This window comes from Prionailurus bengalensis, chromosome B3, assembly GCF_016509475.1.
Source record: "Prionailurus bengalensis isolate Pbe53 chromosome B3, Fcat_Pben_1.1_paternal_pri, whole genome shotgun sequence".
NCBI lineage: Eukaryota > Metazoa > Chordata > Mammalia > Carnivora > Felidae > Prionailurus > Prionailurus bengalensis.
In genome coordinates this window covers 60,252,306-60,274,528 of record NC_057355.1, presented here as the reverse complement: position 1 = coordinate 60,274,528, position 22,223 = coordinate 60,252,306, and the positions used below count along the sequence as shown (strand labels likewise).

Sequence of the window (22,223 nt, the reverse complement as noted above, 5' to 3'; positions counted from 1 at the left end):
TCTTTAGGTTGTGAATGATGGAAACTTAAACTGAACTAACCCAGGTAGAAAAGAGAAATGTATTTGCTATTATATTTGTAAACCCAGTGGGATAGGAGTATAGCTGGGCCTCAGAACAATTGAGGGACTAAAACTAGGGACTTGAATACTGCTAGAATTCTCTTTACTATATCTTGTCTGTGCCTCTTTCATGCCGTTTGATGGCCTTCCAGTCCCCTTTGGAAACATGGCAACAGTTCCCAGGAACTACCTCAGTGTCTACTGGAGGAACCAAATCCAGTCTTTCTGGAGCAAATTGTAAGATTCCAGGAAAGGGTTTTGATTAGCCTAGTCCAGATCATGTATATACCCCTGCATCAAAGATGGCAGACATTAAGATACACCTCCTTCAGTGAAGTGTTCACCCTGGACTAATGGGAATGCTCACTGTTCCCATTCAAACTACATGAGGAGAGTCGGGTAAGGATCAGAATCCAAAAAAGAAAATAGGAAACCGACAGGGTTACCATTTTTCTAACTGTAAAACAAGAGATGTCCATTCTACTCATATCAGACTTTTTTCATCACAGATATCAGAAAACCCAATTCAAAATCATGTAAAGGGGAAGGAAAATTTATTGACTTTCATAAATGAGAAGGTCAGAGTATGATGGCTTTAGGCAAAGTCCAATCCAGTGGCTTACACGATGCCTTCAGGACTTGGTGTCATTCTGTCTTTCACTTCTGCCTTTTTTCTCAGACAGGCTTGCTCCATATGGTAGCAAGATGGCCTCCAGCCAAGCTCACATTCTGCTAAGGCCTCGTTTATCTCAAAACAAAAACAAAAACAAAAACAAAAAAACCTCTTTCAATCTGAATAGAACCTCTGCATTGGCCTGGCTTGAGTCATGTTCACATCCCTAAACAAAATAGTATAACAAGGTAGAGAATTACATTCCATTTGATCATGCCTGCATCACCTGTTTACCCTAGAATCAGGTATTGTCAGCCCCACTGAACTACGTGGATAATGCTGGGAGGGGTGATTCTCCAAGGAAAATTGGGTGCTGCTAGCAGCAGCAGGAGGAGGAATGCATGCTTAGTGACGCTAAAGCAACCCGTTTCCACTGCATCCTGCTGTGTCAGGCAGGCTAGAGGAGACGTGGAAAGCCGGTGGCATCTGGGTCTGTCACATAGCCTAGCATTCTCATCAGCCCATGTGCTCTCTTTCAGATGTGAATGTGGCCTTCCAGCAGTCTGCACATAAAGTATTGCTGGATGATGACAACCTTCTCCCTCTGTTGCACTTGACGATTGAGTATCATGGAAAGGACCATAAAGGTTTGCTGCTCTTTCTTAGATCTTTCTGCTCTTACTGGTCATTGTCTGTTCTCTCATCTCTGCTTCCATCCACCTCCACAGAAACCATATCATTTCTGACCTTAGAAGTTACCTTGTCTGGTGCCCTGTTTCATATGGGAGAAAAAGGAAGTCCAGTGAGGCTAAGTGGGACGCCCAGGCCATGATTTTCTTTTCATTTTCGTCCCGCTGCTGGAAAGCTCTATTTATTTCCAGCCACCAGACTTTAAAAGAATCTAAAAGTCCTCCTAGAGAATCTCCCACAGAATTTCCTTGCCTTCTGCAAGTCCCTTTTTGTCCACTTTATGCTTCTGACATTGCAGGCTCAAGTGAGCGCTCACTTCATGAATGTGACTCACCTTGCGGAAGCTCTGGTTCTAGGTTAGCAAAGCTGTCTTTTTTCTTCTTAACAGATGCTGCTCAGGTGAGAGAAGGGCCTTCTCGGGAAACTTCTCCCCGGGAAGCCCCTGCATCTGGCTGGGCAGCCCTAGGTCTCTCCTACAAAGTGCAATGGCCACTGCACATTCTCTTCACCCCTGCTGTTCTGGAAAAGTGAGTACTTATGAATTTCTCACAGGTAGATATTACCTCCCTTACTTCCAAGGGTGGAAATGATCAGGAATAGAATTGGTGGGAGCAAGATAACCATCCAGCTGGTGGTTGTAAACAATTTGTAAATCGGGGGTTGCAAACTGAGACGCCTTCATAGACTGGACAGAAGACAGTAGGGAGTAGTAGGGACAGGGATGAACGAGAGGGTCAAACCCTTCAAACCATCAGTATGGTAGTAGTGGTGGTGGTGTTTGTTTTTAAGATTTTATTTTTTAAGTAATCTCTCTACCCAACTTGGGGCTTGAACTTAAAACCCTGAGATCAAGAGTTACATACTCTACCAATTGAAACAGGTCACCTCTGCTTTTTTAAAAAATTTTTATTCTTTATTTAAAGTTTATTTATTTTGAGAGATGGCACACACAATGTGGGGAAGGGGAAAGGACAGAGGGAGAGGGACAGAGAGAGGGAAGAGAGAATCCCAAGCAGGCTCCTCACTGTCCATGTAGAGCCCAATTTCAGGCTCAAACTCAGGAATCCTGAGATCATGACCTGAGCGGAAATCAAGAGTTGGACGCTTAACCTACTGAGCCATCCAGGCACCCCTGCTGCTGTCTTGTAAGTTCCAAGATAAGCAGTTTACAGGCTGCCAGTTTGTGACCCGGGAAGATGCAATCTTGGGTACCACATGGAGAATCTGGGCCTCGTTAATTCCATCAGACTAGCAAGTTGCCTCCCTAACTTTTGTAATACTTCGTTGATCTTCTTGGGAAGAGTTTCCAAGTCCAAGTGTTTGCTGCAGACTTGAGCCACGTCCGTAACCCCGCTGGAGAGGCAGTGGGGACAGCTTAGCTGAGGGGTAGAATGAAGGAGCTGGACCAAGGTGATGAGAGACTTTTGGATCAGCTCTGTTCTTTATCCTGAGAGCTTACCACGTGCTATTGCTCTACTCTGTCAGGACCTCATGTCTCCAAGCCAGGGAATGAGAGCTCTAGGGGAAGGGAGGTGGGAAGAGCATGCTTGGCTGGTGGTGGCCTGTGAAATTCGCCCCCACAGCATTTTAGGAATTTCTCAAATCCTATTACGGGATAGGGCACTGGCCCCTGCCCTGGTTGGAGGATGGAGGCCATTGTCCTCGGGCTAGATGAATGGAGAAAAGGAAATAAATGAAGAAAAGGGCCTCACTTCATCTCTCTGCTCCTGTTCACAACCCTGTCTACTTTTTGGGGTAAAGAAGCTTGCAGTATGGAGAACAGGCATGAACTAGAAAAGACAAGGCTGGTTGAGGGAGATTTCTGTGGCAGGTTCAGAGCCCACAGCACACCTAAGTAAGCTGCATGGACCTTGTCCAAAGAGCCTCCACAGCTCCCAGTGTCCCACAGGCAAATAGTCCATTTACCTCCTCACATATCAGGCTGTGAACACCATTGAAGAAATCAATCTCCAATGTATTTTTAAAAACTTTTAATTATGAAAATTTCCAAATGTATACAAAAGTATGGACTATAATCGCTCATGTATACCTTATCAAGCTTCAGTAACCATCAACATTATGCTATTTGTTTTATCTTTTTTTCCCATTAGAGGCTTTATAAAGCAAATCCCAGACATGTCATTTCACTCCCATCACTCTGCAATTCAGAAAAGGCATGTTTTGAATGTAACGACAATGCACTTATCACACCCAGTAAAATTAACAGTTAAGTCTTCATCTGATATCTGGTCCACATGGAAATTTTCACAGTTATCCACAAATGTCTTTTTTTTTTTTTCTTACAAATGTCTTTTTATGTTTGGGTTTGTTCAAATCAGAATCCAAACAAGGTATACTATTTTTACTATGTTCCATTAGAAATAGATGATTTTAAGTGTTTACTTATTTTTGAGAGAGCGTGAGCTGGGGAGGGGCAGAGAGAGAGGGAGACACAGAACCTGAATCAGGTTCCAGGTTCTGAGCTATCAGCACAGTGCCCGACATGGGGCTCAAACTCGTGAACCATGAAATCATGACCTGAGCTGAAGTCAGATGCTTAACTAAGCCATCCACGTGCCCCAGGAATAGATGATTTTAAAAACCAAATCAGATTGGTTTCTGCAAGCCTTCCAACGAACAAGTAAATTTATCTGGTTCTGCTAGGAATTAGCTGTCCTTCTCATGTGTCTTCTTGTGCAAGGCAACTAGCCCCTGAGCTTGCTGTGAGGCAGGAGATAGAGCTCGGTGAGGGAGCCTTCGATTGTGTTCTCTCTTCTTTGGGACAAGAGAGTCAGATAACTATAATCCTTGTTTCCACCATATTTTTATTACTGGTCCATATAAGACCCTCCTTCCTTTTTATACATAACCATAAAACCACTTCCCAGCACCAAAGCTGGAACACTGATAGTAACGTCCTTCTGCCTCTGTGGTCTTTCCCAGTCCCACTCCCTTGGCTCCCCGAGCCCAAGGTGACCCCTCTCCTACATTCACGTTTTCTATCCTGTTTATATTTAGTTTTATAACATCTATATATATATTCCCCCAAAGTATGCTTTTTTTCTACTTGGTTGTTTTAAGCATTAATAAAAAAGTATATCAGGGGCGCCTGGATGGCTCAGTCAGTTAAGCATCCGACTCTTGATTTCTGCTCAGGTCATGATCCCGCAGTTCCTAGATTTGAGCCCCATGTTGGGCTCTGTGTTGACACTGCAAAGCCTGCTTGGGATCTCTCTCTCTCCCTCAAAAATAAACATTTTAAAAAGGGTATCAGGCTCTATGTAATCTGAGATTTAGCTTTTTTATTCAAAATCACATTGCTAGGGGTGTTCTTGAGTTGTACAGCTGAAGCGCATTACTCTGACAGCTCTGTAATGTTCCATCGTAGAAATTAAAGCACAGTTAGTTCATCCCCACCCCCCAGCCATTCTCATTTCCTTCCTGCCCCATGGGGGAGGGGTGGCCAGCAGGTGCCGGTGAGGTGGGGAGTGAAGCCCCTCTCTGGAACAGCTGGCGGGACGTGTCTGCCCCAGGTACAATGTCGTCTTCAAGTACCTGCTGAGCGTGCGCCGGGTGCAGGCTGAGCTGCAGCACTGCTGGGCCCTGCAGATGCAGCGCAAGCACCTCAAGTCCAACCAGACCGACGCGGTCAAGTGGCGCCTGAGAAACCACATGGCATTCTTGGTGGACAATCTGCAGTACTATCTCCAGGTCTGTGCCGAGGGATGAAGAGAAGGAAGGGGTGGGAACAGAAGCCCGGGAGGTTGACGGCAGTTCCTGAAGTGGGACTGCCATCCTGCACGGGATGAAATGCTGGCATTGAGAGAATTCGTAGGTTCTGTCTCTGGGTTGGGAGGGGTTCTTGGCGGCATTTTAGAGGAAAGTGGGAATAAATGGAGGAAGGATGAGGAATTTAGGGTTCTTACCAGCAGTGCAGGATTTAACTTGTGTTGACCCTTTTTATAGTTTGCTAGAACGTCTGGAAGGACTTAACTAAAGGGAGCAGGTGGAGGGGATGTGGCAGGAGGCGGGAGGGATCTGTCAGAACTTTGGAGGCCATGAGGTATTAGGCAGATAAAGTTCTATAAGGCCAGGCAACATCAGGGGGTCTTTGGTCAGTCTTAAAGTGGTCTGAATAGGAGAAAGAGGAATGGGGGCAAAGAATTTCTAGTTCAGACCATCGGCATCTTAGTGTCCCTGAGTGCTTAGCATATGCAAAGTACTGACAGTATTTGTGTTTAACTGTCCATCAGGTAGATGTGCTGGAGTCTCAGTTCTCACAGCTGCTGCATCAAATCAACTCCACCCGAGACTTTGAAAGCATCCGATTGGCTCACGACCACTTCCTTAGCAACTTGCTGGCTCAGTCCTTTATCTTGTTGAAACCTGTAAGTAGGGCTGTTGGTTTCCTCAAACTGCTTCTAGCCCGACTGTTCCCTTAGATCCTGAGTTGCCAGGATGCGGAGCTATCATTAAGCAATTGTTCGATCTCCATTTTTAACAAATTAAAGCAAAACTAAAAGGGAATTTTAAAAGGGAACTTAAATGTCTTTGAATCTCTGAAATTATATCCCGGGATGTGGTGAGCAGCTATAGAAGAATACGTGCTCAACCCTCAAAAGGAAGGATTTAGAGGAATTTAAGAAACGTTTCTGTGATACCACAGAAAGGCTAACAAAAAGCATAGAGTACTCAGAAGTCTTTCTCAGTTCTCAGAAATCTTTAGGGTCAGGATTGACCAACTGAGAGTTGTTTTCACATACAGCTGGAGTAGTGTCTCTCTCTCTGAGTACGTATGTGTGTATGTTCATCTCCTTCAGGGTAGTTATTCTCAACCTTGGCCACACATGAGAATCACCTGGAAGCTTTAAAAAATCTAGGACCCAGAGCACTTAGAGTCTCTGGAGTGAAACCCAGACATCAGTATTTTTTAAAGCTCACAAGTAGATTCTAATTCCAGAATAAAAAGCGGAAAGATTGAAAGGACCCCTCAGAGTTTCTATGGTTATTTAGGTTACACAGATTACACTTCATCTGTGATGCCAGCCAGTTTTATCCCTCAGTTGTGCCACACCACAAACACTACTTGTCTTTTGTTTTGCTATTTGGAGCTATTTTTGCTGCACTAAGGGAGAGTGAGTTACATGGATGCCACTCCCAAGGGTTCTTTCTGTGAACTGACAACACCAGGAACCACTGTCACCAGTAGACTGTCCTAGTCTGGCATGCGTGCATCCTTGGGAAAAGCAGAATTTCAGAGCAGGTGGTCACCATTAGATATTTATTGAGTGCTTACTTTATGCAAGGCACTGGGGATACAAAGAGGTATAAGTCATGGCTCTGCCCTTAAGGAGCTCACAATCTAGTTGGAGAAACAGAACATACATACATACACAGATCAGTAACAACACAGGTGGCCTCAACAAGAGAGCAGTACACATAATATAGAGAGAGAAGCAGGGGGTCACTAAAGGGTACATGGGGAAGGGAGTGCTCTGCTGAGAAGGTAGAACTTGAACTGTATTAAGGAGAGTATCCCGGGCACAGGGAACAACACTGAAAGCAAAGCTCAGGGCAGGAGCACACTTGGTGGGTCCAAGAAACGATGACAAGTTCACTGTGGCTAGAATGGAGGTTTTGTGCAGGAGTGACTAAGAGAATGACAGCATCTTTGCCAGGAAGGGAAGAGTTTGTTTTACACATGTTGCATTTTGAGGGGCTGGCAGGACTTGCATGTGACATTGTCTCTCCTGAGGTCAAAGAATGGGAGTAAGGTAGCTCTTAGATTGTTTTCCCAAATCTTTAATTTCATGGATGCATCTACCTCTTTTTCCTAATACCAGCTCTTTCCTGGGTAGGTGTTTCACTGCCTGAATGAAATCCTAGATCTCTGTCACAGCTTTTGCTCGCTGGTCAGTCAGAACCTGGGCCCACTGGATGAACGTGGGGCTGCCCAGCTGAGCATCCTGGTGAAGGTGAGTCTGCTGCCACTTGGCGGTGTGCAGCCCTGTCCAAAGGATAGAGGTTGTTTTGCCAATGGGGAATCACGATCTTTCCCTCTGAGTCAATAAGGCATATTCCCAATAATTACATACACACAGAAATAACAAGATACAGAGATAAAAATGTTGCTGTCAGTTCACTTTAAAGCAGCTAATTTGCCATCTCAACATTCAAAAATAGCTCAGCCCTGAATCTTTTCTTCAGCCCACAAACACACATGGCTTTGTTTTCACATTCTACCCAACCTCACTTCCTTGAACTAACTCCGTTTCACTGAGATTGTGATTATCCGACGGGAACAAAACCACGCAGCTCTCCCCACCCCCACTGTACCACAGAACATATTAACTTGAAAGCAGATGCTAACTTCCTCCTGAGAATGAACGTGTACTTTCACAGAAAGTCATGCGATCTATGGGTTCTGTACAAAGAAGAGTTTTAGGAGCTAACAGAGGTGAGGATGTGGGAAGGCCAGCTGGTGCTGTAGACTTTTGAGCAAGACTCTTTCAGGGAACCGCCCTCCCTGCCTCACTCCACAGGGACAGTTGGTGAGTCTGAGAGGAATGGCAGCGTGGGTCCTTCTCTCTGCAGGGCTTTAGCCGCCAGTCGTCACTCCTATTTAAGATTCTCTCCAGCGTTCGCAATCATCAGATCAACTCAGATTTGGCTCAACTACTCTTACGACTAGATTATAACAAATACTACACCCAGGCTGGTGGAACTCTGGGCAGGTAGGAGCAAGCCCTGGGGAACTCGGTGGACTGTGTGTGTGTGTGTGTGTGTGTGTGTGTGTGGCTTTTTAACAAATGGTAATTCCAGAGCTAGGAGGGTCTAGCCACGGTCTCATCCAAATAGCCTCATTTTATAAACAAACTAAGGCTCAGAGAGAAAAAGGGCTACATCTGATCATCTTTAATAATTTTAATGAAGCTTATTTTCCAGTAAAAGCGATCATCATAGTAACATACTAAAACCCCTGATGCGGAGATGGGTGTTTAGGTTTTGGCTGGGCTGATGCCCTGCTGGGAAGCAGTGTGGCTGTGGTTCCCAGTTCTGACATGAACTAGCTGTGCAGCCGCAGACCCCTGCCTGCCTCACCGGCCCCCAGCTTCCAAGTCTGGGAAAGGTAACTGCCCCTTCTAATTCTTTTCTTTTCAGTCGAATAGATTTTGTGGTGGTTAGCTTTTCTCAGAGGCCTATCCTATTCAAAAACATGTTATTGTTCTCCTTTTTCTCTTTCTCATATGTCCTCAAGCAGATTTTTCCTAAGCGATTTTAGAAGAGTCTAACTTAAGTTTTAAGATGACATTATGTAGATCACAGGTTGCCCTGATTGATATTTCTTTGAAGAAAAGCTCAGGAAAGCCTATTTGATGAGGCTCTTTTTTTCTTTCAGTTTCGGGATGTGAAAACATCTGGTTCACAAACTAACAGGCCCATCATGTTCCCAAATCTGTGACAGAAGATTCAAAACACTCCAGCCTTTCAACAAATGCCTGCAGACTACTGAGGGCTTTACCTTTTTCTGCTAGAAGCAATACTACTGAACACCGTGGGCACAAATGCTTCCCATGTGGAAGGGTCTGCCCTACCTTAGGGGAGTTCGTCACTCACCCACCACAAGGAAGAAATGTGGTGTCAGCTCTCCCTCTGCCGGCCTTGCCAGATCCAGTCCACGGAGAACATCCGTGGGGCACATCCATGCATTGAGCACCTGCTATGCCCCTAGGTACTGTTCAAGCTGCGAGACCCAGCAGTAAGAACTCCCACTTATCTCACACTGGTAAAAGGGCAATCCTAGCTATTGACAATGTATTAAAGTAGTATTCTAACAAAGAAAAAAGGGTCCTTAAGAAAACTGAGGTCAAATTCTTAAGATTTCAAGTACTGAAAATTACAGGTCTAATTATCCCCTCTTAGAAGAACCATAGGAGTTGAGGTTCTCCTAACCTGGCCCAACCATTACTGGTAATTATTAATGTTCATATTGGTGTGAACCAAAATACTCATTGAACAACTCCCTCCATACTGAACAAGAATGCAGCAATCCAGCCTCAGTCTGTAGCTACTGAATCTGGTTCTTATCTCTGCATCTTCTACCACATACTACTCCTATTTCCTACAGTTGTGTGCTGAGGATGACCCCTTCCACTGCTGCCTGTGGAGAAGTTAGCAAACCATGGCCTGCCACCTGTTGGTGTAAATAAAGTTTTATCGGAACCCAGCCACGCTCATTTGTCTACCTATTGTCTGTGATCGCTTTCGTGCCATCATGCACAGGTGAGTACTTGTGACACATCAAATAGCCCAAGAAGCCTAAAATACTTCCTAACTGGCAGGAAAAAGTTTTTAACCCCTGCTTTAGAGAATGAGAGGACAGCAGCAGGGCTGATGCTAGAGGTAGGGAAGGAATAGCTTCTAGTAACTGTGACAGGAATAACAGTTACAAAATGTTGGACCTCTGACTAGAAATTCTGCCATTTCTGGACCTACTGTAAAATTAGGTTTTGGGAAGCATCTAATTTTAAACAGCCCAGGATAACCTTTCGACAATGATGGCACAGAAAAATTTTAAATTCACTTGTTATTTTCCTTGGCAAGCTGTCCTCCACTACGAACAAACCTATTGAAAACCACAGAGAAGGTACCACATGTTTGTCTTGCTATTTGTTCTGCGATTAAGTTCAAAGAAATGGATGAAGAAATCCCAGTTACTACAACCAAAGAGATTCAACATTTATTTTATCATAAAAGTCCAGCAAATAAAACTATATACAAGATCCATGCAAGGAATCCAGTTACACACAAGACACATTTAAAACCTGGTTAAAACACAATCTCCACAACAGGGAATAAAATCGGTTAAGACCAATATCCTTAGTGAGAAACATAATCGTGTTTATATTTTGGATGCTGCTTGAATCCAATTCTCTCCCCAACAATGAGGCACTGGATCACCCACTCTTGTGACACCACAGGCAGCTGCAATGCTTCAGCACACTTCAGCACCGAGGCTGGGCATGAGGGATCCGTCACCACCACATCAAATACCCCTAAAGCAATATCTGCAGGAAGCAGGGGAAGATGAGGAAAGGAGACTCAATTTAGCCTTCCATTAAAGATGTGCCAGTATGTTGCACTGTGCCCAAACTCCAGCCCTTTATATCAGTGTTACTGATCACAACCCAAAGAGAAAAGCTGTAATCACCGTATGCTAACCTTGTAGAATTATTTATAAATACACCACTGGACACCAGCAGAAGCATAGAGCCTCCCCCCTAGTGGCTCCTGAAGGTGGTGCCTTTCTAAGAGAAGAAACACGGATATGGTCAACCTAACAGACCACAGGGCCTAACACTTATGGGTCGAAGGACATCCTTGGAGCAGTAACACCACATACACTTTCCAGGTACCTTTGTTATGGGCACTTGAATGGTGCTGCTTCACGGAGGCTGCCCCCCCAGTCATGAGGATCTCAGACCAGAGCTCGAGGAAGTTCTGCTGTTGGTCTGACACCAAGAGTACCTTCAGATTGTGGAAAGGGTTTTCACGGGGTTGCCTACAAAGGAGTCAGAGACACAGCACGTTGGAATTAGAGAAGACCCTAACGTGACAGGTTACATCCAACAACGTGTGAATATTTTCAAAAGCCCTGCATTACAGTACCACTCCCCTTCTCTTCTCCTATGAATCGTGTATTCTCTGGGATCCTAGCCTTCTAATATATCCCTTCTGCTGTCCAGGTTTGTCCTGGGGCTAAGAATAAAATGCCTTGCTTGAAATTCAGTCCCCTAACCTTAGAGGCCAAGAACACTGAACCTACATGGAAATCCTCACACGTCTTCAAAAGGTCCTTAACCAGGGTACCCTATGGACATAAACTGGATGAACTACTAAAATAAACTCACTCAAGTTCTCTAATTTATCCTATGATCATTCTAATTTCTAGAAACACTCTCACCTTGATTCTCCTCACTCCAAGAGCTTGCTGTCTTCCTGCCTACCATTCTAGATAGGCTCTCAAATACTCACCAATCCAGAATTCTCTGCTCCTCAAGGCTATACCCAGCAGGCAGCAAATAATTGCGGTAATTCTGGAGCTGGTTGGCATGGCAACTATCATGGACCCAGACATGAGACACACAAGGAATCCCACTGGCAAGGCACAAGAAATACTTCCGGGTTCGACAATGCTGATCTGCAATTAGGAGACACTGGTAGGCTGTGTTACACTGGAAGAAAAGGAACAGAAGCAATGGGTCTGGTTACTTCTACAGAAAGCCCCTGAATAGCAGCCCTTAATCACAGAGAATAGATCTGAACACTTCTAAAATACTACCCAAAATGTGATTTTTTTTTTTTTTTTTTTTTAAGAGCACATGTGCCAACTGGAGAGGAGCAGAGGCAGAGACAGAGAGAGAGAAACAATCTTAAGCAGACTTCATGCTCAATGCAGAGTCCGCGGCGGGGCTCAATCCCATGACCGTGGGATCAATACCTGAGCCAAAATCAAGCTCAACCAACTGAGCCACCCAGATATCCCTGAACCTATCCTTCTACCCAAGGTCACCTTTCTCAGTGAAAGGCCCACAGGCTTCCTTAGATGTTCTCCCTGCCTCACCTGCAGGTTTCTGGGGGCCTAAACCCACAAAGGACCACTCAATCCCAGATATTCAACCTTGTAGGCTGAGAATCGGCAACACTCTAATAGGGATTTCTATTAAACAAATTTTAACCTACTTTTGTCCCAAGAATAGAACCACAGCCTTTAACAAGAAGGGGTCTAACTTCTCTTCATTACAACCTTCTCTTCATTACACCCACGTAAAAATTCTAGTTGATGCAACAACTTTGTGGCAGTTTCCCAGTTCCTCAACTGTCTACCTGGTGTACCCAACCTCTCCATCCCCTCCCCCTCAGACTCTTCTCATTACTGCCCTTCTGGGAAGCTACACAAAGAAACTCCTCACCTGGGCTTCATTGAAGTCTTCAAGAATATAGCCAGCTCCTGCTCGAAGCTGGGATTCTGTATACTGCTTGTTGAAAGGAGGAATTTCTAAAAATTCTATTTAAAAAAATAACCAAGATAATAATTACTAGTTAGTTTTGTATTTACTACTTTAAGCCTGCCTCTTACTGCCTCCTTTGACACTCCCAGCTAGCTCCATAGCACTATATCCTAAAGACAGGTCAAGAGCTTTCCCATGGGTCAGAAAGAGAAATGTCATGAGCACTATAAAATGCTGCCAAAAGCAGGGACAAGAGCAGAAAGGGTGGGAAAGATGAGAAATGGGGGTAGGTCCTAAACCCAAAAACATCAAAGGTTTCTGTACCAAGTCATGGGACTGTTAACAGAGATGGACACACAACCAGTTCCCATGGTAATGTACTCTAATTTGAATAACCCTTACCATCAGGAAGTTGTTCCTTAGGACTACCCTAAATGTCTCCTGCAAACTAAGCCCATTTCCTCTAATTCTGCCTGTTGTGGAGATGAAGAATAGCTGATTAGCACTTTTTGTAACAAAGCCTTCAAATTCCCCCTTCATCAGAATTTTTTACCCCTTGTACACTAAAACTCTGAAGAACCAGAATACTCAAAGAAAGTAGGGTTTCTACAATGTAGCTGATTAAGTGAAGGCTAGCCAGAGAAATCCTATTTCAACCTTTTTATTGAAAACTATCTACCTTTGATGATCTTGAAGTACCTCAGGACACTGAACACCAATGACTGCTTTACAGTCTTGAGGGTGAAGTAGAAGTTATGAGAGATGAGGCTGAAGCTGTAATGACCCTAGGCAATTAGAAATTGCTTCTTTTGACCAAATATCTGCTCCTCTCATATATAAATAACAACATTAAAAAAGACAAAAAAAAAAAAAAAAAAAAACAAGACATTAGAGATTTTAGTTAATTAGGAGTTCTGAGAAATTAAGTTCTAATGAACTTATCACAAATAAAAAACCCAACCAAATTCATAAGAGTTTAGTGCCAAGACCATTCCCTTCCCCCTCACGCCAGTGGTAACTGACAGAACAGAGCCTGTGCAGACAGGCCAGGCCTGTGGTGCCCTCCTTACTGATGGAGCCACCCACAAGCGCTGACGCCCCACACTCAGTCCTCTACACCTCTAGTGAGGACTGGCCAGCCTATTCATGTCCATTGCTCTGTCCTTGACTACACATTCTCACGTTCCTCTTAAAATGAAAACTAGAAACTTTACATGGTTATAAAACACTCAGATGAGAGCAGGACTATTTCTGTTTCATCACTGTATCCTTTTGATCCATCTCAATACACATTTGTCACAATTCTCAGTACCAACACTACTGCTGAGTCGCTCCCGGGGCCTCTCATGGCCCTTTATTTTCCCCAAGACTTCTATTTTATGTCTGCTTAATCCAGGTCTGTTTCCAGATTTTAATCCCCAATTATATTTCCTTGCACCTGTGTAATCAAATATTACCCTGTCTAGGCAGCAGTCCATTCCTCTACTTTTTCTCATTTTGGATTTCATTTTATTTGGGATTTATGAGTGGCCCTGCCTGACCTGAGGTTAAAATGAACAGGTTTTTAATTCCATCATCTAAAATCAAGGATGAAGATACTAAATAAACCCAACTCTAGAGTCAATCCCTATGGCTGATAGGTCCCCGATAGTGTACCTCCTAACAATACCAGGTGCCATATTCTTAACTCATTAATAAATATGTCTCATTAAATGGATTTAAGCATTCTATGAGCTCCTGATATAAACTAGCATCTAAGATTCCCATTTATCTATTAGTCATGTCACATAGTTTCTTTTAAACTATAAATATTCTTTTTTTTTTTTTTTAAGTTTATTTGAGAGAGAGAGACAGAGAGAATCCCAAGCAAGCTCTGCACTGTCAGCATGAAGCCCAATGCAGGGCTTGAACCCGCGAATTGTGAGATCACGACCTGAGCCGAAGTCAGACGCTTAACGAACTGAGCCACCCAGGAGCCCCAAAACTATTAATATTCTGTAGGTTGTTTTAGTACAAATGTCTCCAGGCTTCTTGAGATTGAGGTACCTGTCAACATTCTCACATGCCAAAAACATCAAGGATTTTTGGTACTTCTGGGCAGTGTCCGATGATAAAGCAGACATGTTCACTACAATCACATTTTCCATGAGAAACCTGGCAATCTTTTAAAAATGTCCAATTTCTCCTCCTCATTTAGATAAGGCCTACCTCCTTTCGCACATGGTTGCAAGGTTGGGATTATAAACATTTGATATATCAGCCATCAGTGGAGGGAATTTTTAGGAGTTGAGTTTATTAATCTCACACAGGCTCACAGATGTTGGACAGTCTACATCTTATACCACAGTTGTTTTTTTTTTTTTTTAATGTTTGGTTATTTTTTTGAGAGAGGGAGCGCACATGCAGGAGGGACAAAGAGAGACAGGGAATCCCAAGCAGGCTCCACGCTGTCAGCACAGAGCCTGACATGGGGCTAGATCTCATGAACTATGAGATCATGACCTGAACCAAGTATCAAGAGTTGGATGCTTAACCAACTGAGCCACCCGGGCACACCCCCAAAGCTGCCTTTCTTGACTATGCTATACCACAGATAAAACATTATAGAGTTGCCTTGTGAAGTCCTGGTCTATGGAAGGGCTAGGAGCGTCTTGGAGAATAAAGTCCAGAGTCTAGCAATACTGTGAAAGCAAAAGAAAACAAGACCACAAACACTGTTTTGATGCCACATCCTGTAGAATCCTCAAGGGACTCCCATTATAATCAAAGTAAACTACACTCTTAGCTAGGAAACTCTTCATACACCTTATCGCCAATGATACCTATCTGAATTCTGTCTGACAAACAAAGCTGGGCACACACTTAACCTTGAAACCCCACACATGCCACACCTGCTCCCACACCCTAGAGTCACTCTACTGATGGCTGTTTATGCACCTTCCAAATAGCATAAACCCTAATTTCAACTCTCTGATCACCCTTCCCATAGCCCTGTACAGATTTCCACATGGCTATGGTTGGTTTGGGTTAATTAGGGGAAGAGTTGTCTACACACCTGAAATGCCTACCACCGCAGATTTGCAGTGGTGCTATTTTATGAAACCATGTTCCCCAATTCGATTACCTCGTGTAAGATATAGTAACTCTAACCTGCAGAACATCACTCCAGCTGCACCTTTACGGTTCACAGACATATGTGGATGCTGCTGTGAGTCACTTACAGTGTATACATTTGTATCCACCCATTTTCTCTCCTAGATCACATACTCTTTAGACAGTTCAAACGATTTTTACCTGTCCCCACTACAGCCTTCACTCAAACCCTAAGTCATAGACCACACAGAAATACAATATATAGATTTAGGTTAAGGTTGAACAGAGATACAAGAGTTGAAAAGGCTTAGAAGCTGTTTCTCTGATATCACCCTGGGGCCCTGGGCACCCTACATTCTCTGTCTTATGCACAGACCTCACGAGAATCAACTTTGCCCCCAGGTGGGTTTTCTCTAGCAACTGCCCCTAGAACACAGATGGGAAAGATGGCAGGGCATTCAGAAACCTGACTTGGAGGACTGTCATAGGATAGAATGAACACTGGGTTCTAGTCCCAAATCTACCATTACTGCAGACAAAAAGCACGGTTTTAACCTCTCTAAGCTTGTTTCCTCATCTGTAAAATGGACGGTAAGATCTATGTCCCATGTGCCTCACAGGATTGTTTTGAGGAGCCACTAAGAGGAATTTTGTGAAAACTGTCTATAAATTAAGAAGGAGAGTTCATTAACTTTCCTGACCAAGATCTCAGACACCACTTGCACTGCTTACTTTATAGGCTCATAAGTGAATGGAAAGGAAGAAAGTGCTCATGTGTCAGAACCCCCAGGGCTTCCTAGGGACTTACCCTCCTCTTCCTCACTGCTTCCTGTAGGGCCATCTGGCAGTTTGGAGCGGCTGGCCAACTTGTCACTTGTTGTGGCCATGGTGAGAAGAAAGGCATAGCCCAGAAACAAGGTTTTGTTAAGGGGCAAAGGCCCTCTCTGCTCTTCCAAGGCAGAGGGTTCACCCATGTTGTCTCCACTCTCACAGGGGCTCACAAACTCTCCTGCCCCCACTGCACCTGGAAGGGATGGAGACACAATTACTAGAAGGATACAGACCACTGCCTGGGCATGACAGGATGGGTAGGCAATGTCCTGACCAGGTTTTTTGAGCTACTGACCAAAGACCATTCCTATGGACCCCTATTGGGTCCCAGGACCCAATTTACAATGCAGAGAAATTTTATGTATTTAAGTTTTATACAGTCATGACGATTTATAAATGAATATCAAGTAGTATTGTTTTTATACAGCCAAACTAAATACTTCTGGGATCTGAAGAAAGTAGTGGTTCTAATACAAACAAAGTTTAGGTAAGAGTGAAAAATACTTAGAAATCTTCAGCCCACTTTCTCTTGCTCAGTGCTCTGATTTCCCCAGGATATGTGATATTTTGAAACAGCCCTTAAAAACAAAAAAACAACAACAAAAAACCCATTTTTTTTGTTACCAAGAAGTGTACCCAGCAGATACTCCCACCCTATGCCTAACCGTCACCAGAACGGTGCACAGAATACTTGGTAATAAAGTGTTCTTACTCACTGATGGAGCTACAGCAAAACAGCCTGCTTCAATTATCCCAGTTTCCAACCCCTGGGGGTGAGTAAGTACACCGGCCAGCCCAGGACTCCCAGAACACCCATGCTACGAGTGCCCCAATAAGTCCTCAAGAAGAAAACAAATACCTGATTTGAAGAAGCGGAATCATAGCCTCATTAGGAGGCTAAGATGACAGACAGGTCATGCCTCCCTAAAACAAAACCAGCAGGAGGAGAACAGTCTGATGTAGTATGTATAAGCCTGGACTTCAAAGTCAAACTGCCTGAGTTTGAATTCTGGATTACTAGGTCACCTTGGTAAAGTTAGCCAACTTTTCTGTACCTCAAACTCTTCAACTAGAAAATGAATTCTAGCATCTAAACCTCATTGGGACTATTTGAAGTAATATTGAAGGACTTAGTTCCATGCCTCACATACCCTGAACACAACAGAGGTGCTGGACACATATGGAGATGACACAACGCAAATATACAGGAAACCAAAGGAACTCTGGTGCTAGGACAACGTAACAACCGATGAACCCGCTCAGTCTGCTGCACTGAGAGCTCCCTCAGGGCAGACACTGAGGACTTTACACCTGTGTCTCCAGAACCCACAATGGCTGGGGCTGGATATTAGGGACTCCGTGAACAATAGACGGATGAATTCCTGTTAACATGAAACATGAGTGCGTGGAAAGGAGGTGTTTGAGGAACAGTACAAGGAGATGCAGACTGAGGTACTAGCTTTCAGTAGGAAGTCTGGGAGAGCCAGAGGGCCCTGAGCACAAAAAGACTCAGGAAGCAGAGCTTCCTGAGGTAGAAGATGGTGCCAGATAAAGGAATCTGCTTAAAATTCAGTTTCTTTCCCTCCTGGAACTTATACAGAACTCAATGAGTGTTTCCAATCAAGACCTAGTGTCTTATCTATCTCCACTGGACTCTGCTGAGAGATGTGTAAAGGTGGATGCAGTAAGCTGAGTACTACCTGTGCTTGTGCAGGATCCCAACTTTGTAGAAGGACAGAGCGACCATTGCCACTTATCAGGCTCCTTCTCTCCAGCAGCTGGCCCTGCATTCCACAGTGGTCTGAGGGAGGATGAGGCAAAAGGGAGTACTCACCAGGTTTCACAGTGGCAGACTTCCGGCCTCGCTTGGCAGGGGACCGTTCTTCTTCAGAAGTGATCAGTTTTCTTTTGCCTGAGAGAACTCCCGAGGAGGCACGAGGGCTGTCTGTAATCTTGCGGGTAGGGGTTGTGCTGCTGCTGCTGCTGGAGGCAGTAGGGGTGGCTGGGGAGCTGATGTTGCTGCGCCGTTTCCGTTTCCCTTCCACCAAATTGTCTATGATAGGATAAGTCAAAGGTTGGTCAACTCCCATGGTCTGAGGCCCTGGACTCCAAGAAGCTGGGCAGAGCCTGATTTAGATATCACCACACCCTTTCCTCCACCTCCTATGAGAACAGGAAACCTCTTTTAAAGCTGCCATTCTGTTTCAGTCTCAGCCACGACTGAAATGTATCTGGTCCCCTGAAGAACTGGGAAGACCAGAAGAATCTGAGGATTTACCATGTGGTCCTGGGAAGGAAACAGAGATAGGTGGTGGCTCCAGAAGATGGCAGCTCATTAGCATCTCATAAACCACACAGGACTTGTAAGATTTAGTGAAGCATCCTGATTGCTCTAGAAACCACTCTTCCCACCACAAACAGGACAGGGGCCCGGAGCTAGGAAGCAAAGGTCTTACCTAAGCTGATATCTGCTGCCTTGGTAAGGGGTGTTACTGCCTCATATGGGCCAAGGCCATACTGCTCTCGCAGTCTATTTCCTTGCTCCAAGGACAGGATGACGGCCATTCGCTTGTACCACTTCCTTTGGCCTTCTTTTTCAATGCTATAGTAGAGCTCTCCAGACTCCTTCCTATGCCCTTTCACCACTCCTGGGTGGGAAAAACATAAGAGCAGCCTGCTATTGTTTTAGGTTGCTTGGCAGCCACTCACAGTGGGTCTGCACAACAGGTTGTGTCAGGGCATCAGGAAGTCCGACAGTGGACTGAAGTTAGTACTGAAATCCCAGCTGTCAATCTCAGACACCACCACCACTTAAGAACATATGTAGCTACAACCCTGAGATTGGGACATGGAAAGATTCTCAATAGAAGGAATCCTTTGGTTATAAAATAAAGCCTCTTAAAAGCCAGCATTTATGAGTTATTAGAGGTTCAATTATTTCTTGAAATGACATGTGGTTTCTTAATAATCCCATTATAAATTACTAAACCTTTCTTTCTTGGTTTCTTTGGAGACAGTGATAATTCTTGAGCTAAGCTGTAGGTAAAAGATGACTTAACTTGAAGAGAGAAAGACAGAGCATGTGTCTGTGTGGCTAAATCAAAATAGAGATACAGAGCAAAGAAAGGAAAAAACACATAAATTCTGCCTCCCCTGCCTAATCTTCCCTATTATCTACTTTCTTGCTCTTGCTCTGCTTCAGAACCTAAAGGCCTTTAGGTTACAAGGAACACAACGTGGAGTATAAAATGGAACAGGGCTAGAATTCAGGAGACCTGAGCCTAGGCCTAATTCTGCTACCACCAAACTGTGTGATCTTGGGCAAGACCCATTTCCAAACCTGTAAAAAGATGATACTCCTCCTCCTCCATCCATCAATAAACAACTTATATACCTGCACATGCTATACATACACACACACACACACACACACACACACACACACACACACAGTCCGTTTGTTCTCTCCCACTGGTCTGTGCTTGAATGAAGGGCTAAAAGAAACCCAGAGCATATGCCACCAAGGAAAGAAATACAGACGTGAAAGCAGGCCTTGGTTCTCTATTTATGCCACAGAATCACTCCCCTTCCCCTTGCTGCTTCATCGTCTGGCTTCAATCTCTACCAGCAAACTAAGTCACAAAGACCCCTTTCAAGAGTACAATGAAGCCCAAGGCCAAGAATATACTTCACACTGATGAAGAGCTACTACAACTCGAAGCAGTCTAGTGATGATGTTAGTAGACAGCCTTGATAAACGAGACACAAGAGACACCACACCCCTTGATGCCATAATTCACTCTGGATACAGAACTGTCTCTTGGTCTTAAGAGGACCTCCAAGACAGGTTTTAAACCTAATGGATACATTTGATACAATGGATATATTTGATACAAACTATGTAAGCCAAAGGTCATAAAAGACCTACATCCACATGCTACTAAATGATGCCACCTAAAGCTAAGTGTTACCCAGGACTAGAAGGTAAAGATTAACAATGAAATAAAGGGGCAAAAAACTACTCAGGAGTCCAAATCACAAGCAAGTCTGAGGAGACTTCACCAGAGGCATTTTTGCCCATTATATCCCAATTTATGTTCCAAAAAATCTCCAGACAAGATGTTTTTAAATGACAAACTCAACACATTTATCTCCAAATTAACTCAAAAAAAGGGAATATATTCAAAGAACTGGCACATGCAACAGTCATAATACAAATATCTCATTATCAGAGGAACTGGCTACTTAAAAATTTTTATTTTTTTCAAACCAGACAGTAAATGGTTGCTGTGCAGACATAAAAATATAGTACTAACGACGTCTTCCTAAGCAAAAATATCTCAATATATCTGCTACACTCACCTACTAGATTCCTAGCAAGGCACGTACTAAGTTTAAGTCAGTGGTGAAAGAGCAGATAAATCGAAAGGGAAAAACACTAACTTTACAGTGGAGAAATCAGGCAAATACTTTAAGTAAGTGATAAAGGTTAACGTGACTAGTGATGTCCTGTGGATGTCATAGGCCTCAATCCTCCGTGACATAATGAAAAGGGCACTTTACCTCCATACCATTCTTTTCAAAACCTATAACTCCATAAAACAAAAGGTGAGACGGACCAGAACTGAGGGACAAATATCTGACCATACACTCCTTAAAACTGTCAAGGCCATGAAAAACAAGAAAAGATTCAGAAACTGTCACAGATCAAAGGACACATGAAGACTAATCGATTGGATACTGGAATAGAAAAAGGATACATAAAACCTGATAAAATGCAAATAAAGTCTGGAATTTAGTTAGTTAGTAAGGAATCAAGGTTGGTTTCTTAGTTTTGACAAATGTACCATGCTATCATAAGATGTTAACAAGAGTGAAAGCTGGCTGAGGGGTAGTTGAGAACTTCTCACATTATCACAGTATTCTGTACTTTACACAGCAGTCTGTACATTTTCTGTAAATATATTATTCCAAAGTATGTTCAGGGGTACCTGGGTGGCTCAGTCAGTTAAGCGTCTGACTTTGGCTTAGGTCACAATCTCATGGTTTGGTTCGTGAGTTCGAGCCCCGCATCGGGCTCTGTACTGACAGCTCAGAGCCTGGAGCCTACTTCAGTTCTGTGTCTCCCTCTCTCTGCCCCTCCCCGACTTGTACTTTGTCTCTCTCTCTCTCTCAAAAATAAATATTAAAAAAAAAAAATTCTTTTAAGTTAATTCAAAAATAAGCAACAAATGAAAACAAAAAGCCAGTGTGAGAGTACCTCACATAGTAGGAATGGAATTTGTAGCTTTGGAGACACCTGAAGAAGAGTAGTTGGGCTGGAGAGAATGCCCTTGGTAATTACTGACTGGAGAGAGGACTGGCCCAGGCACACTAAATCTCTTACAAGACACCATTCCCTTTATTACCTGCACTGAAATACTCATCCTCCGAGAGGGCTGTCACTTCCGTATCCAGTGGGATGGGGTCACACAGCAGAATGTCTTTGCCCAACACATCACACTCGTACCCATCATCAAAGAGCAATTTATACTTCCCAGCTCCGACATCACGAGTGATTTTCCCAGAGTAAAAATAGCCATTGGACGACCACTTGGCTACAACACGGAGTCCCACAAAGCTATTTCCTGGAGAGGAGGCATCTAAGCCATCAGAATGGCCAGTAGCAGCCTGGAAAGGAATCTCTGGAGAGTCACTTCGTCGCAAAGCACCGGCACCCGTGTCTGCTCGCCTGGTGGAGTCCGGCACTCGGGGCACAATACGAGTGAAGGATTTATCATCTGGTGACATGCTGGGTGATATGTCCTCTATGCCCAAGGGGCCAGGAACAGCTGTTTCTCTAAACAAAGATAAGAGATAGAAGAAGGCAGTTAAAATAAGAAAAGTTTCTAACTGCCAATTTTCCCACTCTTTTGTCCATGGGT

The 22,223-nt window shown here is 43.9% G+C and overlaps 2 protein-coding genes across 14 annotated transcripts in view; one reads left to right on the top strand and one right to left on the bottom strand.

Annotated features, from left to right (window-relative positions):
* Window positions 1-9,589, top strand: part of TUBGCP4 (tubulin gamma complex associated protein 4) — a 35,782-nt gene extending 26,193 nt beyond the window's left edge. Inside the window, exons 12-19 of one of the 2 annotated variants that reach the window (XR_006293032.1) lie at window positions 1,213-1,320; window positions 1,752-1,890; window positions 4,897-5,074; window positions 5,617-5,751; window positions 7,222-7,338; window positions 7,958-8,097; window positions 8,763-9,095; window positions 9,492-9,589. Coding sequence is in view for 1 of the 2 variants with exons in the window: in XM_043554090.1 (XP_043410025.1) it covers window positions 1,213-1,320; window positions 1,752-1,890; window positions 4,897-5,074; window positions 5,617-5,751; window positions 7,222-7,338; window positions 7,958-8,097; window positions 8,763-8,775 (830 nt within the window). In the remaining variant the exon portion in view is untranslated. Of the gene's footprint in view, window positions 1-1,212; window positions 1,321-1,751; window positions 1,891-4,896; window positions 5,075-5,616; window positions 5,752-7,221; window positions 7,339-7,957; window positions 8,098-8,762 lie in introns of both variants that reach the window. The other variant, XM_043554090.1, reaches the window with a different exon arrangement.
* A 488-nt stretch (window positions 9,590-10,077) lies between these two features.
* TP53BP1 (tumor protein p53 binding protein 1) overlaps window positions 10,078-22,223 on the bottom strand; it is a 95,559-nt gene continuing 83,413 nt past the window's right edge. For 8 of the 12 annotated variants that reach the window (XM_043554079.1, XM_043554075.1, XM_043554080.1 and 5 more), the window contains 8 exons: window positions 21,708-22,138; window positions 18,756-18,947; window positions 18,134-18,352; window positions 16,277-16,492; window positions 12,337-12,431; window positions 11,399-11,598; window positions 10,780-10,925; window positions 10,078-10,431 (listed from right to left, as the gene is read on the bottom strand). In XM_043554079.1, the coding sequence (XP_043410014.1) occupies window positions 10,244-10,431; window positions 10,780-10,925; window positions 11,399-11,598; window positions 12,337-12,431; window positions 16,277-16,492; window positions 18,134-18,352; window positions 18,756-18,947; window positions 21,708-22,138 (1,687 nt within the window). In that variant the 3' untranslated portion in view covers window positions 10,078-10,243. The other 4 variants (XM_043554081.1, XR_006293030.1, XR_006293031.1 and 1 more) reach the window with 4 other exon arrangements.